This window comes from Sparus aurata, chromosome 7 (genome assembly GCF_900880675.1).
Source record: "Sparus aurata chromosome 7, fSpaAur1.1, whole genome shotgun sequence".
NCBI classification, from domain to species: domain Eukaryota; kingdom Metazoa; phylum Chordata; class Actinopteri; order Spariformes; family Sparidae; genus Sparus; species Sparus aurata.
Genome location: NC_044193.1, coordinates 10,572,676 through 10,596,759, shown reverse-complemented (window position 1 = coordinate 10,596,759; position 24,084 = coordinate 10,572,676). Strand labels below are relative to the sequence as shown.

At 40.8% G+C, this 24,084-nt stretch overlaps 2 protein-coding genes across 3 annotated transcripts; one reads left to right on the top strand and one right to left on the bottom strand.

Moving 5' to 3' along the window:
* Positions 1-1,184: 1,184 nt before the first annotated feature.
* Positions 1,185-5,646, top strand: tnfrsf9a (tumor necrosis factor receptor superfamily, member 9a). Its single transcript, XM_030423220.1, has 7 exons — positions 1,185-1,593; positions 2,414-2,533; positions 2,653-2,790; positions 2,963-3,035; positions 3,147-3,235; positions 3,321-3,482; positions 3,610-5,646. The coding sequence occupies exons 1-7, from the start codon at positions 1,458-1,460 to the stop codon at positions 3,732-3,734; spliced, it is 843 nt and encodes a 280-aa protein (XP_030279080.1). The 5' UTR covers positions 1,185-1,457; the 3' UTR covers positions 3,735-5,646.
* Positions 5,627-24,084, bottom strand: ccdc187 (coiled-coil domain containing 187). 2 transcript variants are annotated; one of them, XM_030423219.1, is made up of 12 exons: positions 23,717-24,084; positions 22,990-23,082; positions 17,092-17,154; positions 16,385-16,523; positions 16,140-16,230; positions 10,584-10,662; positions 7,999-8,120; positions 7,809-7,871; positions 7,581-7,715; positions 7,140-7,234; positions 6,952-7,046; positions 5,627-6,868 (listed from the first exon to the last, which is right to left on the bottom strand). In XM_030423219.1, exons 2-12 carry the CDS (start codon positions 23,036-23,038, stop codon positions 6,720-6,722), a joined length of 1,080 nt encoding a protein of 359 aa, XP_030279079.1. In that variant the 5' UTR covers positions 23,039-23,082; positions 23,717-24,084; the 3' UTR covers positions 5,627-6,719. The 2 variants fall into 2 exon arrangements, with proteins under 2 accessions (XP_030279079.1, XP_030279078.1); XM_030423218.1 differs by lacking the exons at positions 10,584-10,662; positions 16,140-16,230; positions 16,385-16,523; ... (1 more) ...; positions 22,990-23,082; positions 23,717-24,084 and adding an exon at positions 8,635-9,881.

Sequence of the window (24,084 nt, the reverse complement as noted above, 5' to 3'; positions counted from 1 at the left end):
GGAGGATTTTTTATTTAACTCACTCCTTTAAATTACGTTTAGTTATGATTAATTAGGGGCGTTGCCGCTTTGATTGAAAGGTAGCCACAAGCTATATGCTCTGCATCACCCCAGCTAACAGGGTTTTAATGACAGAGACTCATTCATAGAATAGTTTTTCATTGACACACCCAGGAGTCATGGCTCAAACTTTACAGGTATGCATTAGTGACACTAAATTAAAGTAAAAGTAGGCTGTTTTCACTGCAGTTCCTTAATCTAGACAGGTTCACCCAATAGGACCTTACTCCAGAAAATCCTTGTACGATAGTGAATGGAGAGAGACAAATCATTTATTTAATCCGGTTTTTAATTTTGCTATGAACAACACATATGAGGTTTTTTCAATTTAAAAGATTTACTCATGGAAGAGCTCAGGCCTCCACATTACATTTGTCCCCATCTACTTCTGTTGTTCAGGAGAACGCTGCAATGCTGTTTTCAGCAATAAGCTCCAGAAAACACTCATTTATTGCATTTTTTTTTTCTGACACACCCCGGTGACGTGGCTTGAACTTTGATTTATGCCAACATGCAAGTGGTGAGTTTGAATTAAGGTCAAAGCAGACACTGTTTTCTCTCAAGTCCCTTCATCTAGACAGGTTTGAACAAGTCCATGCTGTTATCTAATATCTACAGGATCTACTTCTTAGTAAGAGTCACTTGTGTGAATTCCACGAGACTCTCTGGTTATCAATTAAATGTAAATTCAAAGTGGCCTTGATGTGATAGATACAACAAAGCAAACAAAAAGTTAATGGAGGTGGCACAAAAGCAGCAGTTAGGTAGAGAGGAAAGAGCTGAATATTGGGTTTGTTTGTTCTTAATGCTTTTTTTAAATTTTATTTTGCCAGTTAAACAACTCCTACATCTTGTCATTTTGGTATTTCTAATCTTGCTGCGTTTGCTTTCTCCCTGAATAAAAAATAAGTTATATCTTTGTAAAAAAAATAAAATATATATATATATTATTAGCAAACACTTTATATTTATGGTTTTGTAGTTCAAAGCGACAGTTTGTAGGGTTTATGTTAGGGTATTTTCCATGTTAGTCATTTGTATATGACTGATGTCAGTGAAGTCACTCTTAGTCACGCCCCCAATGAAAGAAAAAAAAACCTAAGTATGAAAAGCATGCTCAGCTGGCTGTGCGGTGAGTAAGGTTGAGCGCACTGAGAGGCCACAGCACAGAGAGACTACTTCACATGACATTACTCATTTTTTCAACTTCATGACATTACTGTTGAGTGGCTCTAACTTAAGAAGAATATTAAGGGTGCTTGTGTATTGAGGACTACAGCTTCAGATTTAGAAAAGACACAAAAGGTGAACAATTGAAAATAATTTAGGTGCCTGGGATATTTTCTTGAATTCGGATTACCTCACATCTGTCCTGAGGCTGGGAAGCTGACAACAGTATGGCTGTGATCCTTTGGGCGCTGGGTGTCTCCCTGCTCATGCAGGTCTGTTTGTGTCGTCCTGGACAAAGTACCATTGGCTGCATGACATGGAAACAAGACGGACAAAATGTTTGCTGTGAAGCCTGTCATCCTGGTAAGTAATAAAGTAATACTTTTTTTTTTTGTGTGTTGACAAAACTCTTGCTGAAATGCTGTGTTATCTCTGTCCAAACAGTTCTGAAAGTATCTCAACAGCACTGATCTGCAAGGATAACTCTATTAGTGTGTATGTGAAAATGATAAATATAAAACATTTTGTTGCTCCAGGAGAAGCTGCGTGTAATCCGTCAGTCATTGGCTAAGCTGCATTGTGTGTAACGTAAGTGCCAGGTTTCGAAAAGGAAGAAACACACTTTAATGTGTGAAACTGACCTGTAATGAAACACTGTATGTCTCTATGTGAATGGAGGGATGGAGAACGTTCCAGTCTGTTCAGTTCCCACATGATCTCTGTTACACTCACGTTTGTTTTTTTCCTTCCTCAGACCTCAAGAGTTGTGTTAATAGTAATATCTAATATGAGCAATAAGCTTCCTGAGTTGTATGCACTTTCAGCTGCAGATTTTCCAGCCCCTGTTCCTCCGTGGTGGCTGCCTGTAACCAACTATAGTTTCAGTGGTTTTCTCAGCTAATACCACAACAGAGAGACAGGGATTGGGTGATGTAGTGATTACTCAAAACATTTGGAATTGTGACTTATACCTCGACATGTCCCTACAGTACCAAAACAGTTTACATCTTCTGAAGGCTCTCCTGTGCTGCATTTCAACTTTTAAAGCTTTAAGTAGGAAGCTCATATTGCCTCTGAATACCTGTTACCTTACGGAAAGAGATAATCTCAGTGAAACGGATGTCATAATGTGGCAGAATTTACAGTATATTTACTCGTGTCTGTTCTTTGTGTATGTTTGTAGGAAACCGCCTGGTCAGTCAATGTGGTCCAAAGCCGCAGGACCTTTGTAAACCTTGTGAGCCAGAGACATATACAGTGGAACCTCTACACAAAACTTGTTTGAGATGTACCCAGTGTGTCGGTATGTTCAGTGATCCTACTGGTCACAATAATGCACTTTTTTTTTTTCATTATGGAACTACACATGAAAATATGTAAAATTACCGTTTTACAACTCTCTTTCCCTCTCTGTATGAGTAGGTGCCCAAGTCCTGCTGAAAGAATGCACAACCACGACTGACACACAGTGTGGCTGTAAAGAAGGACTCACCTGTGGTAATACTTCCTGTAACTTCTGTGTTATGAAGTGTAACAAAGGTCAGGAACCCACAGAGAATCGTAAGTAAACTAAAGACACACACACACACACACACACACACACACACACACACACACACACACACACACACACACACACACACACACACACACACACACACACACACACACACACTCTAGATTCACAGGTAAGATTGACTTGAAACTCACCTGAATGATTTTTCCTGCACAGGTTCATGCAGACCATGTCCGGAAGGAACTTTCAGCGACCAAATTCACCAGAAGTGCAAACCTTGGAGTACCAAGTGAGATATATATATATATATATTTACCCTGCTCTAAAATCAGCATTGTTTCGCTAAAAACCCAGAAAAATCACTCAAGTCCTGTTGTCATCGCTTTATCTTTCTCAAAAGGTGTCCCAATCCAGGTGATACGATGGTGGCCAAGGGAAATGCAACCTCTGACATCCAGTGTGTAACGGTTAAACCTTCAAAACAACCTGGTAGGACATGATTCTGCTCCTATAATGTACCTGTGTTCTTATTTTAACTGTAGGCCAGTATTAATTTCTTGCCATTTTGCATCAGGTCCATCAGAACAGGCATGGCCGTTGGTCTTATCCGTGATCACCAGCGTAGCTCTTATCGTCTTCGGCCTCACCATCGTGATCATTGTTGTGACCCTGAAAATCCACCAGAAAAGAAAAAAGGACAAAACCCCGAAAAAGCTGATAATCAGGAACCCTACAGGTAATTACTGTTGTACTTCACACAAATCATAAAAAGATAAGCCTAACCATGTTACCTCAATGGGTGATTATACAGAAAATTTATCAGCCAAACACTCTGAAAAAGTATTTCATTTGTCTTTGTTTAGCTACTTCAGATGACCCTCAGACATTAATTGCGATTGAGTGCAGTTTCCACGAGGCCCAGCAAGAGCAGGGGAGCAGCTCGGAGTCGCTCGTCTCCAAGGATTCCTCCGAGCAGCTCATTGGATGATCACACTGAAACACCGGTGGAGGATTTCCTGAATACGATAGGGCCTTTCTTTGTGAAGTTTTGAGGATGTCCTTACTCAACTCAAAGTGCAACAAACGGAGCACTTTGTTCACCCAGCTGTCTTTTATCCACCCTCTTTTATATACATAAGCAAAGCTACTGTGGTAGCATCGTGTTGTGAAATTACCAGGATACAATTCTAGCAATCTCTTGATAATACAGTGAATAGACACAGGGGAGGAAGGGGAATTCTGACAGGGGAAAAAACAAAGTGGACTTAGAACAGCCTATTCATCATGTAAATTATAGCCATCAAGGAGGCTGTGTTTTTCCCTGGCATTAATCTTTACAGATACTGTAGTCCTAAAATATCTGACAGGTTTTGAATTATATGGTTGAATTAATGGATCGAGATCATTGCCTTTAGAAGCCACTGGAAACAAATTTGTTTTTCTTTTTAACTTCTGCCGTTTTTTAGTAGCTGAACTTTGGCCAATACACTGTTAAATAATACTGTGGTGCGTGAATGAGTGGGAGAGAGTTTCATATCTCTGCACATTTGCATGTCTGAGCGGTAAAGCGGCTCTGTGTGGATGTACAGTGCAAGCGCGGGAGGGCGTTCAGCTGTGTCTGACGTCAGGTTTCAGCCGTGTCCATTGCCGAGCCCACATACGACTCCTGAAATAGGTTTCATTTTACACAGGCTCCAATTCGCCAACTAGTGTTTACTGCTGAAATTATATATTTATAACCAGGTTATGTTGCTGCAACCAATCTGGAACAATGATGTCTTATACGTGACTTTTTATGGTGAAACAGGATTTATTAGTGGATAATTTGTTACTTTTTTTGTATGTTTTGGTTTATTATTTAAATGTTTATGGTTGTAGACTGCATATTGTGAAAATAGTAGTGCACAGGAGACACTAGCTTTGTGTACTACTGTAAATGTCAGTTGACAAACAGACTGAAGAGAGCGTGGTATATAACCTCCTCCACCCTACTACCAGGAACTACATGGACTTTCCTCTTGCTTTATTGGTGTCAAAAAGTCCAGTGAAGGGAGTTTCCCTTTTTGTTACAAGCTAATTCTACAACATTTTATGCTAAAGGGAGCCTACAGTACAGTACAGAATCTGCCCATTTACACTGTTGTTCTGATCTGGTTCTGGTTCTGGTTCAATAGCATTCATCTCAAGTTGAGACATGCCTCTTGAGAGCTCGGCCAAACCGTGTGTACACCGAGAAAAATCTTTGGATAAAATCCAGATAACCTGATTACTCAAGTGGTTTAAATGGATTGCCAAGATTCCTATTAAGTGCATCACATGAATACCTTGGGAAAAAATATGACAGAAAGCAGCTGTTTGACAACGGTGCTTGAGGGTCATGTGGAAACCCCCCCTATACTCAGTCCTGTACTCCTTATTGTTGTGGATATCATTTAGTACAGTGTAGTAGGCAGCAAGATGAGACCAAGTGGAACTTTTTTTTTTTTTTTTTTTTTTAAAACATGTCTTTTATGAACTGTAGCAGGCCTATCTTTATTCTGAAATGGAACATTTGAGTCATGTGCTGTGTGGGCTCAGGTTGAAAATGTTAGCCCACACCTATAGTCACTATACCAGTGAGTTGGTATGAGTCACAGCTCAAGAAGTCTGTTAAAAAGACCACAAAGTTCAGGTACTGCCTTGAGCAGAGATACCAAAGTATGATCATTAACATTTTCATGAGAACTGTAGCACTTTATTTTACCTGTCAACAGTTACCCGAAGCACTGGTTTGTTTATGTGAATTTATTCTTCTGCCTTTGATGTTTATAGATGACTTTTGTTTTTATGATATCGGTTTTCTTTGTACTGTATTGTAATGACTTTTCAAAAGAGCCAATAAAAAAAGGATTTGTTTTATTTATTTTTTTCCTACTTTCATACAGAACAATTGCATTCATAGTGGTCCACCTGAGCAGTGGCGTATTTCATTTGTAGAAGACAAAACAAACAACAACAAAAGGGGTGTTTTGAACTTGGGAGCAATATAATCAAACAAAACACAAGACAAAAACTGAGACCAACGAATAGTTATGTGAGCGTAAAAATCAATCCAAATCTGTTGTTGGAGTAAGAGTTCAGTATAATGAATCGTAATTGCCTCTGGAAACATACCAGTCAAAATATACAAAAATATGAGTTGAATATGTACCAAATAATCTAAGCTTTTTGGTCACATGCTAACAAGTGCCCATACATAGGGGAAGACCTAACCCCTGTCTTAGTCGTTTATATCACATCGGATACAGAAGATCATTATTGACCTGAGATGCAGTTGAACCTCGAAAACTAGTAAGTGGACCTTTGAGTTTTGATTACTTACTTACCTCGTTTCAAGAGGATATATTTACATCTTGATATTACAAAGCTTGATGTTTTTTTCTAGAAAATGGGATTTCCATCTAATAAGGGTTATAAAAGTTAATTTGATTGTCATTGTAAAAAAAGGCTGGTGTCCTGCCAACCTGCTTTTACAAAAAGTTGGTAAACACTCCAAAAGTGGATGTCTTTAAGTAGCTCTTCCGGAAACCATGTTACGCCAGGTCAAGGGTCATCACAGTGACATCTTGTTTTTGTCATTTGACGTTTTGGAGGCTAATGGTATACTGCTTAACTAGATAAAAACAAATAAAAGCTACAACTAAAAAATAAAAATAAAAAATGGTATACTGTTTAAATTAAACACTCATTAACACTGAAGAATTCAAACAATATTTCAATAAATCTTGATTTTCCCTTTGAAACTGATAAAGGCAGAGTCCAAAGTGTAGTCATTATTCAGTTAAGTGTCACTTCTCTCAATTCTTTCTGTTTGTTTTTACTGGTCTAAAGTGCTCGCAGGGGTGGCTGGTAGATGGTGGTTCTTCATCAGAGCTCTGAAGCTGAACCCATGTTTAGTGTTATGAAATACATATGCATCCAACAGCAATGAAAGTTACTGTTGCTTGCAGTTTTCCTTTTTCTCTTTGGGTTTAGTGCGCCCTGATTTTTCAGTTGGACGTTTTGTGGGTGGGATGAAAGTAGGCTCCTCTACAAAGTCATGTAAGCCAGAATGTGGAATGGGAGGTGACTGACCGGTTGGACCTATATTGAAGGAAAAACAATACAAGTGTCAGCTATTGTAGTAGAAATTTAATTATGTAAACTACTCTTCCTGTTTAAAGTACCTGTTTGTCCAACTCTGACGCTGTCTGTGCCCTGTCTCCTGGCCTGGAAGGTCGGGTCAAGCTCTTCCGCAATGTTTCTGATCTGCTGGGTTTGTCTGTAAACATAGTTGTGAGTCATTTAAAGAAGGTTAAAGAGTCACAATAGAAACATTAGTTAGTGTTATGTGTCATCTTGTGGAGACAGTTACAGTATTGTGCAGGGGGGGCTGGGTGTCTGGATCTCTGGGGAGCAGTCCTCAGTTGGGGAAGGAAGGCCCTCTGAGTCAAGCCTTTCCCGTTGGACCTTTCAGAGGACAAAGAAGTCTGACTTATTTCATTCAAAACAATCATGTTATACAACAACAGTGACAATAGAGCCAACATAATAAAAACATGATAAAAAGTACTCATAAGTCAACTATTTAATATTTACGGAGAGTAAACAAAGAGTTATGGGATCTTTCAAAAGACAAGCATTATGTTGTTTTTTGTAATGGCTTGTATATAGCTTAGTGTCACATGCTGTTTGTATGCATGGTACTCTGAATTTGTGTACCATGTGACAAAAAGTTCAATAAAAAGTTGATCACAAAATAAAAAGACATGCATTACAAGCACATGTCGCTTCTCTGGATGCTGAAGACATTTACCGGTTTGTCTCGTGCAGCTCGACGGTCATGATGGCTGATCATCGCTCTGTGTTCGCGCCACGATGCCGGCCCTTCTAGCTCACGAGATCGACGCTTTGTCTTAATTTCCTGCTTCTGCATAAAATGAGCAATTTCCTAAAACAAAAACACAACAACAGTTCATTCCACAGGTGGATATTAACCATGAGATACATGGGTGATGAAATTAAATTCAGTTCATAATTGTACCTGATCCTGCGCCACTTGTGCAACTCTAAAGTCTCCCTCTGGGTAAGTGCTGCATGGAGAGGGCTGGGAGTTTAATGAAAACAAGGGTTTAAGTTTGAAACAAAAGGAATCAAAAGAGAAACTGAGCATCTGATTTAGGTGGCAAGGCGAAAGTACAAAGATTGTGATTTTAATCTCTAGGAGTGCTTACCCTCCTCAACAGCGTTTCCTCTTCCTCCTGCAGCTTACGAGCCAGCTCTTCGTCCTGTAGGACCTGCTGCAGCATCCCCAGGTCCAGGCTTGCCCCGTCAAGCTCTGGTTGCAGTGACGCTCCTGACAGTGAAATATGACAGTGTCATATGACAGTGTCAAATACGACGAGAAAGAAGATGATGGTAATGACAAAACACAAAGGAGGGGTAAGAACATTAACCACGTAAGAGATGTGTTCAGAGAGATCACAAAAGTTCACTAGAACAGATGCTGAAAAAAACCAAACAGTGAGGACATCTGAATCACACAGAGAGATGAGAGGAAGCAGTATGTAAAGCTTTGCTAATATTGTTCCAAATGGGACTCCATAGAACATATACTCTCACTACATCAAAGCTGAAAGAATAATGATGAAGATGAAGATGAGAATGAAACCAAAGCACACATTGATTTTATACCAGGACCACTTGAATTATAGATTGGAAAAGGAAAATGTCCACACTTCAGTCACCACTAAAACCCAACTTTGTCCAGATTAGGAGATGATTGAGGGAAGATAAGAGGAGCAAATGCACACACAGCTTTGGAAGCTCTCACTTTGCAGACAGGAGTTGGCTGCAGTTCTGGGGGTTACCTGCTGCCATGTGCCTTGACCTATCCCTGGTTGAAACCCTGCTGCTGCTGAGGCTTTGGCTACGCTGTGGGGCTCTTCGGCGGGGCTGCTCTCTTCTCCTCTCCACCTCCTGCTCCTCCTCTGAGCTTAACCTTTCTTCTATAGTTTGGTGCCAATGCCTGCGTTCGCTCGTTGTCCTCTTGACCCTGCGAACATTTACATTTCTTTCCTCTTCGTGATCGTAAGTGGGTCTGTGCTCTCTCCACCTTCCACTGCCTCCCCTTTCTCTGTTAGCAAGATATGAGTCTCTACTACTAATCTCATAAACCTCTTCATCAGGCTCCACAATATTATGGTGCCTGTCTCGGTCTTCTCTGTGATCTCTCCCACTGTTCTCTCGGTATGACAATCTCCTCCTCTCCCTGATATCTCCATGGAAACTGTGCCTGGTGGTAGCAGCTCTCTGGAAGGCTCTCTGATGTGGTTGGGAGTCACCACAGGAGGCCTCACTCCCGTGAAGCCCCTGGCTGTCTCTGCTTCGGGGACATATTTGCAGTGGCGCCCCATTGCTGCCGAACCTCACAGGCACACCCCTCTCCATGAGGATCTGGCCTAGCATGTCCCAGACATTGCTGCCTTCACTGCGCTGCCTGTTAGAGCTACTGGTGTCTTCCCGAAAATGTACGTGTTTGTCAGGGTTGTCGTTATAGCTCCAAGTTCTAACCAGATCTTTGTTGCTGTGTCTACTCCTGTCATGTAGCTGGACAGATTCACTGCGACGACATTGCCTTTGTCTATCCTGATCTCTGCTCCTATGCGAACCCTCATACTCATCTCTCTGGTTCCTTTCCCAGTCCCAGACCCTGCACCTTCTTTTCTCTAGGTCACCATTTTCATAATTATAGTCCTCACCACGCTCTCCTCCCTCCTCCTCCCAAACTCTCTGCTCATCTGTAAAGCTGTTGCGAGAGCAAAGACTTCTGTACTTTCTCTCTTGTGACGGATGTTGTATAGATACCCGCCGTCGAGGAGGTGCTGTGTTGACTCCATCATTCATTCTCTGGGACAGAACAGAGAGCTGTTCAGAGAAAGCTGTGTCCGAGTCCTCTGAATCCTCATTCAAAGGCTCTCTCAATAAACTGATTTCCCTAAAGGAATCTCGGTGTCCTTGATTTGACCATGAATTTCTGTTTCTCTGAGCCGTTACCCCCCTGGGGGAGTTCGCCTGAGGCTCAGTTAAGTATGAATTGTCATGAGAAGTAGAACATTGCCACCTGGTGGTGGTGGATGAGTACTGCTCCTCTCCTCTGTGATGGCTGCTGAATGTATGCTGGTGTGGGGATAGCAGTGAAGGATCGCTGGCGCTGCCTTTAGTTAAGCCAAACATGCAAACACAAAAGCAGGGAGGATGGGTGAGGCTGTTAGCAGGTACTATTAGACAAGTGCAGTTAATGATGAGGTAACACGGCATTAAAAAATTCCACGATACACTTGTTACACATTTTACATTAATGTTTTAGGCACAGCTGAGGGATTCCACTATGTTTATATACTGAAATACAAATTAACCGTCATGGGTTAAAGACAATATAAAATACATTTTATATGAGTGCAAATGATTCAGATGAATAACAACACATGGTGATAACAATACTGTGCAAGAGCTATGAAGGGTATGCTTATTCATGCTTTAGTAACATATGTGACAATGGATTTAAATATAACAATAGCTAGCAGTATCAGAGTTTGGTTAGAGAGAAGCCAAGGATGTCCTGGGTTTTGTCGTAGGTAAAAAATATATGCCTCTCAAAAATAAACTTAAATAAACTTAAACAAAAATATACATTTTGTTCAGAATGCCAAATTCCTAAATACTATAATATTTTTTCTGTAAAACTATTTGGCAGTATTTTAGGATTGTTGTCTATGTTTACCACTTAAACAAACTAAACAAAATGGCAAAACTGTACCTTCATTGTGGCACAGCTGCTGTCTGCTCCTCCTTCTGATTCTCTCTGCCTCCTCTTCCTGCATTTGTTTAGCTATTTCCTGAGGAGACACAGCCAAAAAGACACGTAAAGGTTAAAGGAAGATTACAGAGATATTAAGCTGGTCTGTCAAATAAGTAAATAAACACAAGTAGGCTGATAACTTTCAAGTTAAACAATGTATTGGCCTGATAATGGTAAATGTATACAATGTCTGTCATTTATCAGCTATAATGAAATTAAAGCAATAAATAGAGCTGAAAAGCTTAAACCAAATTGCTTTCATTGGCTTTAAAAGTGAGCACCTATAAACTCTGAATCAGTAGGTGGCAGTAAGAACATTTAAAGTGGTTTGAGGTCTGCCCATGGACACGAAAAAGAAGGAAGAGGGAGAAGACAAGAAGAACAAGCATTGCATGTTGCTGTCACGCTCTTGTCACAACATCAAACTGCTGCAGCTGGGTACAGCCAAGCAGTGTCGACTAAAGTGCCAAACATATCATCGCCTGTGTGGACGTGTTTTTTTACAAGTTCACAGGAACACAACATGATTTCTATTTGCAATCATTTTCAGCAAGATATCAGAGGAGGGGAAACAACCTTTCTTACCCTTACCATAAACCACAGGTTACTGACTTCTTTTAAAATAAAAAATGTAAAATCATCAGTCATCTTTGTATCATCTGCCATGAGAAGTTAGTTATCAGTTATCAGCACGCACTGCAAAAAACTATCCCTACCCTTGATCCTAACCCCCTTTTTTTGCCAATAATAAAAGCCATAGTCTGGCTTATTTCCATCATGGAGCTAATTTTAGTCATCACATCAAAGGTTATAATGAAATTATTGAGATGAAAGCATTACAAGATGTCAAAATATAATCCACCTACTATACAGTCAGGTTATTCCACGCCTGCCCAATCATGAGTTGGCATGACTAGAATTTTCTTCAAGACACCATGTATATTCAGCTGTGTTCAACCACTAGAGAGCAGCATAGCATAGACTGTAAAAAGTGAAGCAGGACAACAACTGCCTTCACTGCACCAGGATTGTTTTGCTTTTGTACCATCTTCTTCCCACAATGTGCGACAAACTACAGAGAAAACAATAATCTTGTACTGCTCCCTATGCTCCCTACATATTATTAATGTTCAGCTCACAGCATTGACTGTTTTGAGTTGACCAAGTTTACATCAAGAGGAGAATCTAATCTATCTATGTAAGGCGTATCTACAGAGGAGGCTACACTAAATGCAGAGCCATGTTGGTTGATCTAGTGCGATGTGAGGTGATATGACATCTTAATGCTGACTATTTCATCCAGTGCCAGCTCTGGGCGGCCAAAACAAAATATTTTAAGTGGGGCTGAGGCTGACTCAATGGAAACTAGTCGACCGACTGAGACAAGCAAACCTTTCATCTCCTTTAGCCTGCACTCCAGACCTGAAAAAACTCCAACAGAAGCAGGTCAGCAGGACTGTTACACATGAACTAACACCTTGTCACTGGGGAATGCCTGCTCTTACCATAGCTGCTCAACTTGTCTTCTCTCTAAATGAGACCCCCCCCCCCCCCCCCCCCCCCCCAAATATGTCTCTGGGTCACGTTTCTTGGAAATCCCAGAACTAATAATGTTCCGTACAGATCAGCAAATTCTACCATTGATTTCTATGAAACAGAAGATATGCCTCTGTTGGCTAGATTTGCAACATAAATCAAGGCGATAAGCTAATGCAGCTACTTTTCTTTGCAATCAGGGCGTGTGTGTCAGCCACTTTGCCAGCATCAGCAGACAATTAACAGCTTGCCATGGCAGGTTAGGCGTGGAGTGCCACAGGGATCTGGCATTTAAAACAGCTCAGCCTGGCACCTTCTGTTCCTTAATTAAAGACACAATCTACAGGGAGGCAAATATTTAATCAACACCTCTGATCAGCCAATCATTAAGGAAGGTAAGCTAACGGAAGTGTTAATAGGTCATCATTTGATCCAAACATCAACACACATAAAAGAAATGATCACATTCACACAGGAATAAATATATTCTCATGAAACGTGCTGCATAACCTAGCATGACTTAACCCAGTAGGTAAATGAGGCTTTACAATTCACTAACCCTTACCAATGATGAATGAACCTCACAGCCTTACTGACCTCATATCCTCCAAACAAGGAGCTTTTATAAGCCTGGCCAAGGCAGCCTCCTCTAAAAAGGAAACTGCAGGGTAAAGGAAAATGTTATGCTGGAGCAGGTTTTGTGACGCAGACCGCTCCACTGGACCAGCTGGGGAGTGTCGTGGCAGAGTTGCCCCTCTTTTGTAAAGTAACCAATGTTCAGAAATGCTGTAAAAATGCACAGACATAAAAACAAAGTTTTTGAGGGGTAGGGCCTGAACATTGGAACAACAAGGGAGTGATTGATGGGAACCATCTGGTTGCCTCGTCCTGCTTGGGTTGCAAGCTTAATTCTTTTTGAATTCAAAAAGAAGGGAAATAGAAACATAAATGTCAAAACATTATCTACATACTAATAGGTAACATTTTTATTTAAATCAGATGGCGAAAATTTAAACTCATGTTGTCTACAACTGAATCAAGAAAAAAAAAAAAAGTCTACAGCCACGCTTTATGCGCTGTATGATTGTTCTGAGGCACAGGGGGACTTTAAAGGGAAACCTATTTCTCTTCATATTGCCTGCAAACAAAGCTCCCAAATCTATGGCTAGCAAAATACCTCCGTCTTACCAAACTTTAATCACACTGTCAAAAACGAGGCATGCTGACAGACTACGATCCGAGATTCTGTAATGTTTTCAAATACATATTGTAGCATAGTGTTAAGCTACAATAGAGAAGGTTTGTGAACCAGAGCTGATACTGTTTGCCTGCTTGAAAACAGACAGATGATGGGCCAGGGCCAGAACCAAACTGGTGTGGCCGAGTGCATTCTGGTTGTTGTAGGTTTTCTACATTTAGAGCAAAAGGGAACACCAATACCCTTTTTCTCTGATTATGTAGCACCAATTCAAAAAATATTGGCATTTGTCTACTGCATAGACAGCCCAGTTTTATGCAAGGGCCATCTTTCCGAATGAAGCCAAATGTCTTTATCAAACACTATACTTAGATAATGTTTTTACATAACCTGCTTCTTCCTCAAACTGTACAGTTTTTACACATGTTGAGTGTGCAGATCCAGTTGTGCCCACATGAGTGGATTCTGTATAAAGAGGTTGATGGTCCATGTCTGGAACCAACCACCATAGAAATTGCTTGAGTAATCTTCCAGATGGGTAGCTGACAGCTTGTGTCTCTGTTGAACAGCTGACTTTGCTCATACGGCCCTCTTCTAGCACAATGGATTCTTCAGAGGCCCAGAACAGCACTTTACTGCAACCGCCATTCATTAAGGACTCACTAAGTCCTAAGAGAGGGCAAAGTGAACCATATGATACTCCCTGACCTCCTGGTAACAGGCAGATAATTAAAAGATATACAGGTATGTCCCAAGTGCTGTATAACTCTGAGTCCCTGTGCTGAATGTGCTAATCTTGAAGGATAACAGTGGTGCTATTTTAAGTTTGTGACAACTGCTATGGTTGTCCTCGTAGATCATGCCTGTTTTTTTCTACTCACACTGATGTGGAATTCGGGATGATTGGTCACGAATCTACCTTCGCTAAATGCTATTTTCAGATTTTTCCACTGGGGATGCTGCTGTGACATAAAACAAGTCTTACCATTTACACCATACAGATATTTTACTACTGTTTATCAGAAATGCGTCTACAAAAATAGGCCAGTTGTCAATTTCTGCATTTGTTCACAGCAGAAAAGTTTAAGATAATGCAGGGAGTAGCGTTACCCAGTCTCTGGGAGAAATAGAAGAAGAAGAAGAAGCAGCAGCCACAGTGGGCTGTTAGATGAAGAGCGGCAGGCTGCACACCTCAAACTTCTCATTGAGGTAACCAGCCCCTTATCCCTCATTAACGATATCATGTTCCCAATTAGAAATTAGTCTTTTATCGAAATATTGCCAAATATGTGCTTTTGCCTTTGGCCCCTTCCTTCCTGAGTCAGTCAACTCACATGATAAGTGAAATCTGACCTCTTCTTCTCTGTGCTACAACTCTGCTGCTGTACAGATCAGACGTTTAGTTTGTAATTGTAGCTTCTGTAGCCCAACTAAGTGTACAGACTTATATATTTACTAAGACAAATAATTCATTACAGTGTTATCCTCTAACACATTCTATTGTTTCTCAAACTGGATAGTTTTTAATGGGCATTTTGATGAACTAATACTAACTATCAATTGAAAGGACCATGAATTCAAGATGACCACAGCCACTCAGTTTGTGAGTGTGGAAACTACCAGCTTTAAACAGCCAACAGGGAGTGAGTGTTTGATACTATAAATCTTAGTATCATTTACTTTAGTACCAGATTTCTGTTTTATCACTGCATTGTGCCAGTTGAACTTGTCCATACAGGGAAGTCACTTGCTCTGTTCGCAGCCAGCAACTTGATACACACAGCAAAAGAGTTGTTCCTCTTTCAAAAGCAAATCCCTCAAAATACTTTGCTTTACAAACTTTGCTGTCACGTTTCTGTCTACTTAGGGAACAGCAAATGGTTTCAAGCTAAGCTCAACAACACCAAGAGGTTTTGATATAAAAGCATCACAATAAGTGACTGGTAAAAGAACACTGATTTTCAACCTTGTTTCCATTTATTAGTCATTCAAGGGAAATGCCTTAATCATCCACAATATTCTCTATATCAATGTAGGCACCTGTTGCTTTGCTAAGATTTGTTCTTTTTTCATCAATGATATTATCTGATGGACTGAACTGAGGCTCACTGCTTAGTGCAAGTGTCTCTGTTATGGCCGGGCAAGAGTTTCTCTCCATTACAGCTGCTGCAAGTAGTGAATTAACAACCGAGGGAAAATGAATTCCAAATGGTTTTGATAATGAATTAATCCTTTCAGTCATTTTACAAATAACAATGTCCAACATTTGTTTGTTTCTGCTTCTTAAATGTGAGGATTTGCTGCTTTTCTTCATCATTTTTGATGACACTTTGGTGATGAGCGTTTTTAAATTTTTTTAAAATATTTTTTAAACTAGAAATTAAATTGTAAAAATAAGCTGAATCCACATCGAAAAAAAAGGTGCAGGTGGCTCAGTGCATGTCTGCATAGTCAGTTCTGTTAGGCAGAAAGAAGACTTGACAATCTTTTGACTGTTAAATGTGGCTAATGTTAAAGGTTAATAGGAGTACTCACCTGCCCCATTTCACCCAAACCAAAGCAGCTACCATTTGATTGATGTGGCAAGAAGAAATTAGTTAATCTAAAGTAAGTTTCACGCAGGCATTGGCAGATGCAGATATCCAAATCAAAAACACTGAAGACTGAATCCATCCCCATAATTAAAGTGAATCCTCCTTCTTTAAAATACCACTAGATCTAAATGCATTTATAAGAGGAGTGTTAACTAGATGCAGACAATTAAATCAGATTGTGCTCACCTCATCATCCAGCTCCCTCCTCTGAGCCTCCTCAGCACGACGCAGGATTTGATCTTGAATTACTCGGGCATACTCAAAGTCTTCTTCCTCTCTGAAGGACAGACGGGGAAGAAAAATACTTCTTCAATTTTGATTTACTGATACAACTACTGAAACATCATAAAGCAATGACACATGCAGGACACAAGGACATCCAGTGATATCTGAATAGTGTAGCAGTGTGGGCTGTGTGAGGGGTCACCTACAGTTGTCTGGAGGCCTGTCTGAGGAGGTCACTCTGCTGGGCCAACTGCTCGTCTTCTTCATCCTGCAGCCTTTTGGCTACACGAATGTCATTCTGCACTAGCTGGTTCTTCTGGATGTTGGTGGTATAGTATTGCTCAACTATGAGGGCAAGGCAAAGAAAAAGGCAGATCATAAGACAGTGTCAATGTGTTGCAATAAAAAGCCATTAATTAATAATTACTATAATACTTCTTATCTAAATTTGTTGATTTTTGCAAATTTTCTGACTGCTATGTTGTTTGTTCGAAACAGGATCTGTGGCGTGTCTGACCTTAAGTGACTTTATGAGGAAACCTAAAAACAGACACCAATTTATGTGCCAATTTATTTTTACTTTTGTGTTTACAATTAAAGTTGAAGAGACGAACCACAACACCACTTAGAGAGAAAAGCTAACCAAAAGTAAGTACTTGTTGTTCCCGGTCTGCCTTGGTCAACCATGAGATCAATACTGCATTTTACTAAAATATGTTTTGTTTTAAAAAATGTATTTGTGCTTACCATCTGTGAGAAAAATCCTTGGCTAAATTCTTTGAAGGTATAACTAAGGATGAACCCTCACAATGCAGAAGCGATGATTCACTGAGACAGACTGGAAAGCAGCCCTCAAAATATAAATGACTACATGTTTGAAGTGTGCAGCTGTGCAGCTTGACATTGTACTTACTCTCCTGTTCCTGCAGGTTGTGTGCCAACACTCCATCCTCCAGCACTGCAAAACACTGGCGTACTGAAAAAACCAGAGGAAAGCAACTGTTCAGCATCAAACAAAAGCTATGAACACAGCATTGAAAATGAATGGATGAAGGGGTTTAAGGTATTTTAATCAAGTGAGCAGTTCTCTCACTTGGATGATTACATAAAACAACAGGAAAATGACAACAACCAATGAACATTTAAGCCTTTGGGTGGATTGAAAGGAGTCAGTAATGTGGAGCTTTTGATTCAGCAGCACTTTGTCTAAAGGAAAACAACTGGATACAAGTACCATGTGTCATGAACACTGTTTATTTGAAATAGATGGGGGCGGAGTCTCCCTCAAAACTTTAGTAAAAAAAGAAACCATCAACCACTCTGGCATGAAATTCCTTTTTTTCAAAACATAAAAAGGCTCTCATAAAAGCCTTGCAGGCTACTGGTGTTTGTCTCATTTGAACAAAAGCAACAATGTGACCAACTCTATTTGGGTGTATTTGTGAGTGTCAGTGTAAGTGCATGTAGGTATTAAGACTACATATACTTTTAAAGAAGTTTACACCACGAGGAGTCATGAAGTAGCGGCTCCCGTGGGTCAAATTGGGAGCGTAATTTGTTGATCTGCTTTGATAAAAATATCAGTATTTGGCATCAGTGTATCAATAATCCAATTTTCATTTATTTTGTCCCACCCATAGTATGCACATGCATGCAAAATGTATATATACACATCAGTACAAAACAGAATCTTTAAAACTGCTGTTGAAAGAGGCAGATGCATGTTTTTTGTTACACTAATGTGCTTACTATGACTACCAAATGAAGATGCAAAGTTTAAGAAACATCACCTGGCACCATTTTTGTTGGCGAGGCTGTGTACACTGTACAAATGTGTTTAAAAGTCGAATCTGTACGGCTGTAGTAAATCCAAAGGCTTGAGCTGAGAGCTGTCTGTACACCAACTCTCTCTGGTTCTCAATATCCGGTCACTACGAGGAGGACTAAGCCTTCCCTATCCGGAGATCCCAAAGTCCGGCATCCTACTGCTGAATTAGCTCCTAAAACATATACATTTCATGCCATTAACACCGTCTATCCTCATCCTTTGTTTTCACAAGGCTGACAGGACAGGGACCCTTATAAAGAGACAAAAAACTTCAGACACAGTTATACAAAGAAAGTATTTCCAAATATGTGAACTCAAACAAAGACTCAAGAGTCAACAATAGAGACAGTTAAACACTCCGTTTTGATCTGGATATAATTTAAAACTTCAATCATAAGGTTGTGAATACCCACAGATTGAAAAACTCTATGATCTGTGCATTGGTCTTATAGTTTTAGCATTTGTGAACTGTTATTCTCATCTATAAACATGCCAAGTGTTTACATTAGTGCTTAGTGGGCCACTAAAGGCTCCATGAGCTGCAGCCCATGTGTGTTTTTAAGTCTGTCAAACAAACTCAAAGTTACTGAAGAGAAAATAAACACAGACAGACAGCAGCACTGTGGCCCAGCTGTTTTCTCGATTTCCTCCATCTTTGCAAGCACACGGCTCACTGTGAGCAGCCAAAACCACTTTGCCATCTCACAGATTGTTATCAGGGAACCAAGAATGGCTGTCTTTTCCTTCAATGGAGCCTTCAAATGGCAAGAGAAGGACAGAAGACAGTGTTTAAGAAGGGATTAAGATCACTGCTGATGGAAAAGCCTCCAGCCTGAGCCAGAGGCAGGGCCAATTAAAAACACCTGTCTACTACTAATCCTTCAACTGAGCCACTGGGCCATGCCTGGGGAGACATTTACAACCCTGCGCTTAATGCTTAGACACTCAAGTACTCAGTTTATGAGCCGAGTGTGCACACATAAACACCATGTGTTATGCTGTTTATAATGACCTGTTTAAACTCCACCAAGATACATTTCATATGGCTGTAACATCAAAAGTGATATACTAACCACTGTACAAATAGTTTTATGTATTAGGGGTTGTCAAATAACAACAAAGATAGTGGTCATGTTGAATCCTTTTTTTATTCACTCTCAAGCTTGTGGTTAACTGCACAAAACATAGTCAGAGTTTGACTGACATCCTCCATCAAAGCCACCACACTAAACTCTCGTTTCAAGCATTCTCTTGCGCTTCAGCTCGAACACGACTTTACCCACCACCATTTTCTCAGTAGTGCCAAATAAGTACTCTGCATGACAACAATGGATGCAAGGTCTTGAGATTCCCTGTACCATATGAGTGCCATGTCCACCCCACAGTCTATAGCATGGCTGTGACCATCTGTGTGGCAAACTGAACACATCAAGCATTCAAACTTTAAGAAAGCTTCTTGGTGTTGCCTGTCTTGATTCATTTTTCTCTTGGAGGCACATGCATTTCTTTGTATCCTTCTGCTTTCACAATCATACTGTTCTTAATGGACAAAATCCTCTTCACTGTGGCTGCATCTTACCCAAACTATTAGAGTGTGCTCTGACAATGCATTGTTAAATTTCAACATTTTCACAATTGTTTCTGGGTTTATATAACCAGTCAAAGCGAGGATGTCTCCTCTTTGTCCAGTTCTGTAAATAGGGAAGTGGGAGAAAGAGTCTTCTCTAAACTTTACTGTGGTCAAATTTAGTCAAACTAAATCATAAAACTTGGGGGGACTTTCCTGCAGAGATTAAGTCCCTGGGTATGTTTCAGCCTGACAGTCAAAGTTCATAAAAAATACTCAGACAGCGCTAAGCCATCAAAAGGGTCTGTTTACACCATAAATGACCACAGAAGTCCACACTGAGACTTAACCCATACCAAGGCAGACATGCATGACCACTTACACCTGTCGTGGAGCTTAACAGACTATCCGCTAACTGGATCTCCAACCTGCCCGTATGTGTCCAGCCTGTCAGTGAGGAGGGATTAAGTAAAGGCCTGGTTTTAATCCAACAGGACAATTTGACAGCTCAAAACATGACTTAACTCTAAAGTCCAACTCAGAAAGCAGAAGGAAAGAAAGATGTAAAAATGGAGGAGAATGACAGTCTAGTCTATACAAGTGTACAAGCGTGTATGTGTGGGTGTGTCTGCATTGTGGGTTAACTTGTTTTTCCAGACCTCTTTAAACTACGGTCACATTACCCCTCTAGGGGAGGGACAAGGAGACTGTGTTATTATGGCTGCTAAACAGGTTTAGAGGGACAGGCGAGTCCAGGCTGAGTGCGTTTTGAAAATCGTGCACAGACTCCTTCTGTAAGCTTCTTAATAAGGCCACTGAAAGGACCCCGTCAGGCCGTGTCTGTGTCCTAAGAGGATAGTAAATAAAAGATCCTGGAGACGACAGAAATTGGCTGTGGCATTTTGAACACCGGAGGCTAAGATCGACTGAGGGCTTAGAAAAGCGAGAAGAACAAGTCGGTAAGATTTAAAAATATCAGCAGCCACCCACTGTATGGCCAAGTATGCTCCAAAACAGTGTGTGCAGACTGTCTCTACATCAAGACTGCAGGAGATATGGATACAGTCAAAACACTGTGAATTAGTTTCTATAATGATGCCTCTTCTCCCTTACAAATATTCCACATTACTGGTGGCCAAAAATAGAAAAATGATATGTGTAGCAATTTTTTCCTTTTTGCTGATGTAACTAAATCTCATAGGTGAAAGTGTTCACTTTCTTTTTTTAGTCAAAAAGCTGAAAAACTCCCTCCAACATCAGAGAACTGACAGCCAGTCATCTAAAATGAAATTCTGCAGATCATCTCAGGCATCCAGCGTGAGGGAGCAGCCGATCAAACACCGACGGAGATGTTTCCCTTTCATCTTCGCAGCCTCTTGGATAGCAGCAGTTGCAGCAAGTGCCTGCCAAACAAAGAAACTGGCAAAAGGAGAAAATGACAAGGGTTCTATTTTCAGCCAAAATCCCCCACCGACCGCCCACTAACTGTCTCCCTCCCTCTCTCACTCTCTCTTTCCTTTTCCCTGGTCTTTTCTCTTCCCCTGCTGGCTGTTTTTTAGCACAAAATTTCACCATGAAGTGTCTGTCCGTCCATCCCACGGCTCTCTTTGCTCTGTTATAAACTAGGTGAATTTGTGCCAGCCAGCTCATGAACTAGACCAACTTGAACAAAGAGAGGTGAGGGGTAATGGGACTCTAGGTCAGTTGGGGAGAGTGAAATGAGGAACTGGGGGGGAGGAGGGGGAATTCCTCTGGGAGCTGCATTCCCTCTGCACATCAGGCTATATCAGGAACAGCAAGAGGACGGACAAAACAGGAACTGATAAGGGGGCAGTGAAAACAAAGAAAGTTGACTTGGCAGAGAGTCACAGATGGAGGGGGAAATTAAGGAGAAGTGGGACACGAGGATCTACGGCTCTTGGGGAAATTGAAGCGTAAACACCCACAATGGGACATTAAGCAAAAAGCCAGAGTGCAAAGGAGAAAGACAACAGCGCAGCTTGAGAAATCTGTCTGGTGAAAGTGGACGATGAGTGGAAAAAATTACACTGACCACCAGACATCTGATTTACATGCTGCTATTGTCTCGATGAGCAGTTTATCGCTGCCATTACCAGCTTTGTTTGTGCACTGGCCCCTGCTCGATAAAGCATGAAAATGCAAAGCTGCACAGTGTGCCCTTTGTGTACGGAAACAAGAGTGGAGTGCTGAATTATCTCCCTTGATAAAAGACATGCAGACCTATTTCCATCTCATTCATTAGTGTGGACATGCCAAAGACTGAGTCAACGGTCTACACCCAGGCCACAGCTTAGACATTCCTTACCTGTGAATGTTTAAATACTCTCATGGACGAAGACACAAACAATTTTATTTCCAAGAGCTGCATTAGTATGTCAATAACACATTCTGTAGCTGAGCATGTGAAATTTTCCTGTGCTAAATGTATTTGAATTCTGACTTCAGCATTTTATTTTTCAGTATCTAAATGTCTACAAATGTTTGACAGTCAATTAGCACGTAAAGTCTATAGACCAGAGACCAAAAATGCCTCGTAATTGCTTTGTTCAAATATATATTAAAAAAAGATGGCTTTGAGTTTGAATAACAAATGTCACTTCATCATGATTTAGTACTTTTAGTGAAAATGAAAATTGCAATGCAAAATATATCATTAACAATAACCATTAAACATATATTGCAATAACAATATGATTTTTTGACCATATTGTACAGCTCTAAAGTTTTTCCAATCAATTTAGGAACCCTTCATAAACATGACCCACCCTTCATTGCTTTGCACATCAGCGTGTTTCAACATCAAGGGATTTAACTTGAGTTGCAGTACAAGTCTTCATCTCAAATGACAGCACTTTCTTCCTCAGAAATCACATATCACAAAGAGCTATCTCATTCCTTTCCTAACTCTTATCTGCAACCAGCACACCAGACTTGCCTATGATCACATCCATCTCTATGCAGCTGTATTTCTGAACCTGTATCCTGTATGTAGTCAAAACATACAGCAAGCTACTTCACTGAGTATTGCAGCCACAGAAATAAAGCACAGACACAAAAATACTGAAAAAAGCTGACATTTGGTGCCACAGCCAGTTATTCATAAGGCCAAAAACAGACTATGGGAAGTTGTCATATGTCTCATTCTCTGAAGGACGCAGGAGATGGGTAGACAAGTCTGTCCTCAGTATTCGCTGTGCTGTACTTGAATCGAAACTTCGTCCTTCATGGCTCCATGTCAGCCTCTGACTCTGACCTCCCCAGCGAGGGTGGGGAGGTTCCACATAAACAACTTTACTCCAGGACGGACCATGACCCATGTTACATTTTGCTCGCATTTTCCACACTCAGCTGTCGACAGATGCAGGAGCTGGGTTACTGTGAGAGTGTGTGCTTACCTTCTTGGACACGGGGAAGGTTGGTCTGGTCAATTTCCAGCTCTGCCATCACAGTCCCTGTTCTGTCACTGCCTCATGGTGATAGAGATGACCCTGAGGAGGAGGGAGAGGGGGTCAATGAAATGGGACTTAAAACAATCTCCATTGTTTTCAAGTCTGAATAAACAAACTGACCTTAAAGGACAACACAAATTCATACTCTTTCAATTTGTTTATAATTGGCGGACCCTGCCACCTTTCTAGCTCCAAACAGTGTTACTGGGAGCTTATTTTCCTCTGAGATGAGCTTAATCATTCAGTTATGGATAAATAAAAATATGTCTGAGGCATTTATACAGTGAAATGTTACAATTCTGAGTTTGAACTTCTTCAGAGCTACAAGTTGCCCCTTTAAATGTACAAGGGAACCCCCAAGCTACACAACGAGACATTTGACAGACATTTGTGTCTTTAAAACAGTTCTGTGGTTTATCTCAGTCTTAACTCATAAAAAAAACAAAAAACAAACAAAAACAAAACTCAACTAATGTACGAACATATCCTACAGAGGTGAAACTAGCAGGTTTTTTCTCTCACAGCAACCTAAGCTAACACGAGCAGTGCTGCTGGTAACAAAAACAGGAGCCTGCACGTTAAAACCTGTGGGCCACTTGTTTGTCGATAAAAGTAAAACTAACACCCAGACAAACATTCATTCAGTCCAAAGAGTCATTGTTTGATAACCTACCTGTTCCCAGCCCGCTGCCCACACAGGCTCCAGTGTTGTGTATGTGTGCACACAGCCTGTTCAACAAGTAGCTACTGTGCCAACCATGACAGCCAAGTGTCAACGTTGGAGTCCGTCGCACACTCCCTCTCTCCCTCCCTCTCTGTTTTTATCTGTGTCTCTATTGTCCAAACAGTCACGAAGGTGCTCCACCGCTTCCACCGCCTCCGCTTTGGGTGGAAAATTGTTTAGACGAACACGGACGGTTGTCGTTCATCAATGAAACAAAACCCCCGTCGATTCGTGATAGTGAGCCGGCGCGGACAAACTTAGCCCCGCAGTCTGTCGCTCCGGCTGCTTCTTCACCGCTCCTGTTCGCCAGCAGCAGT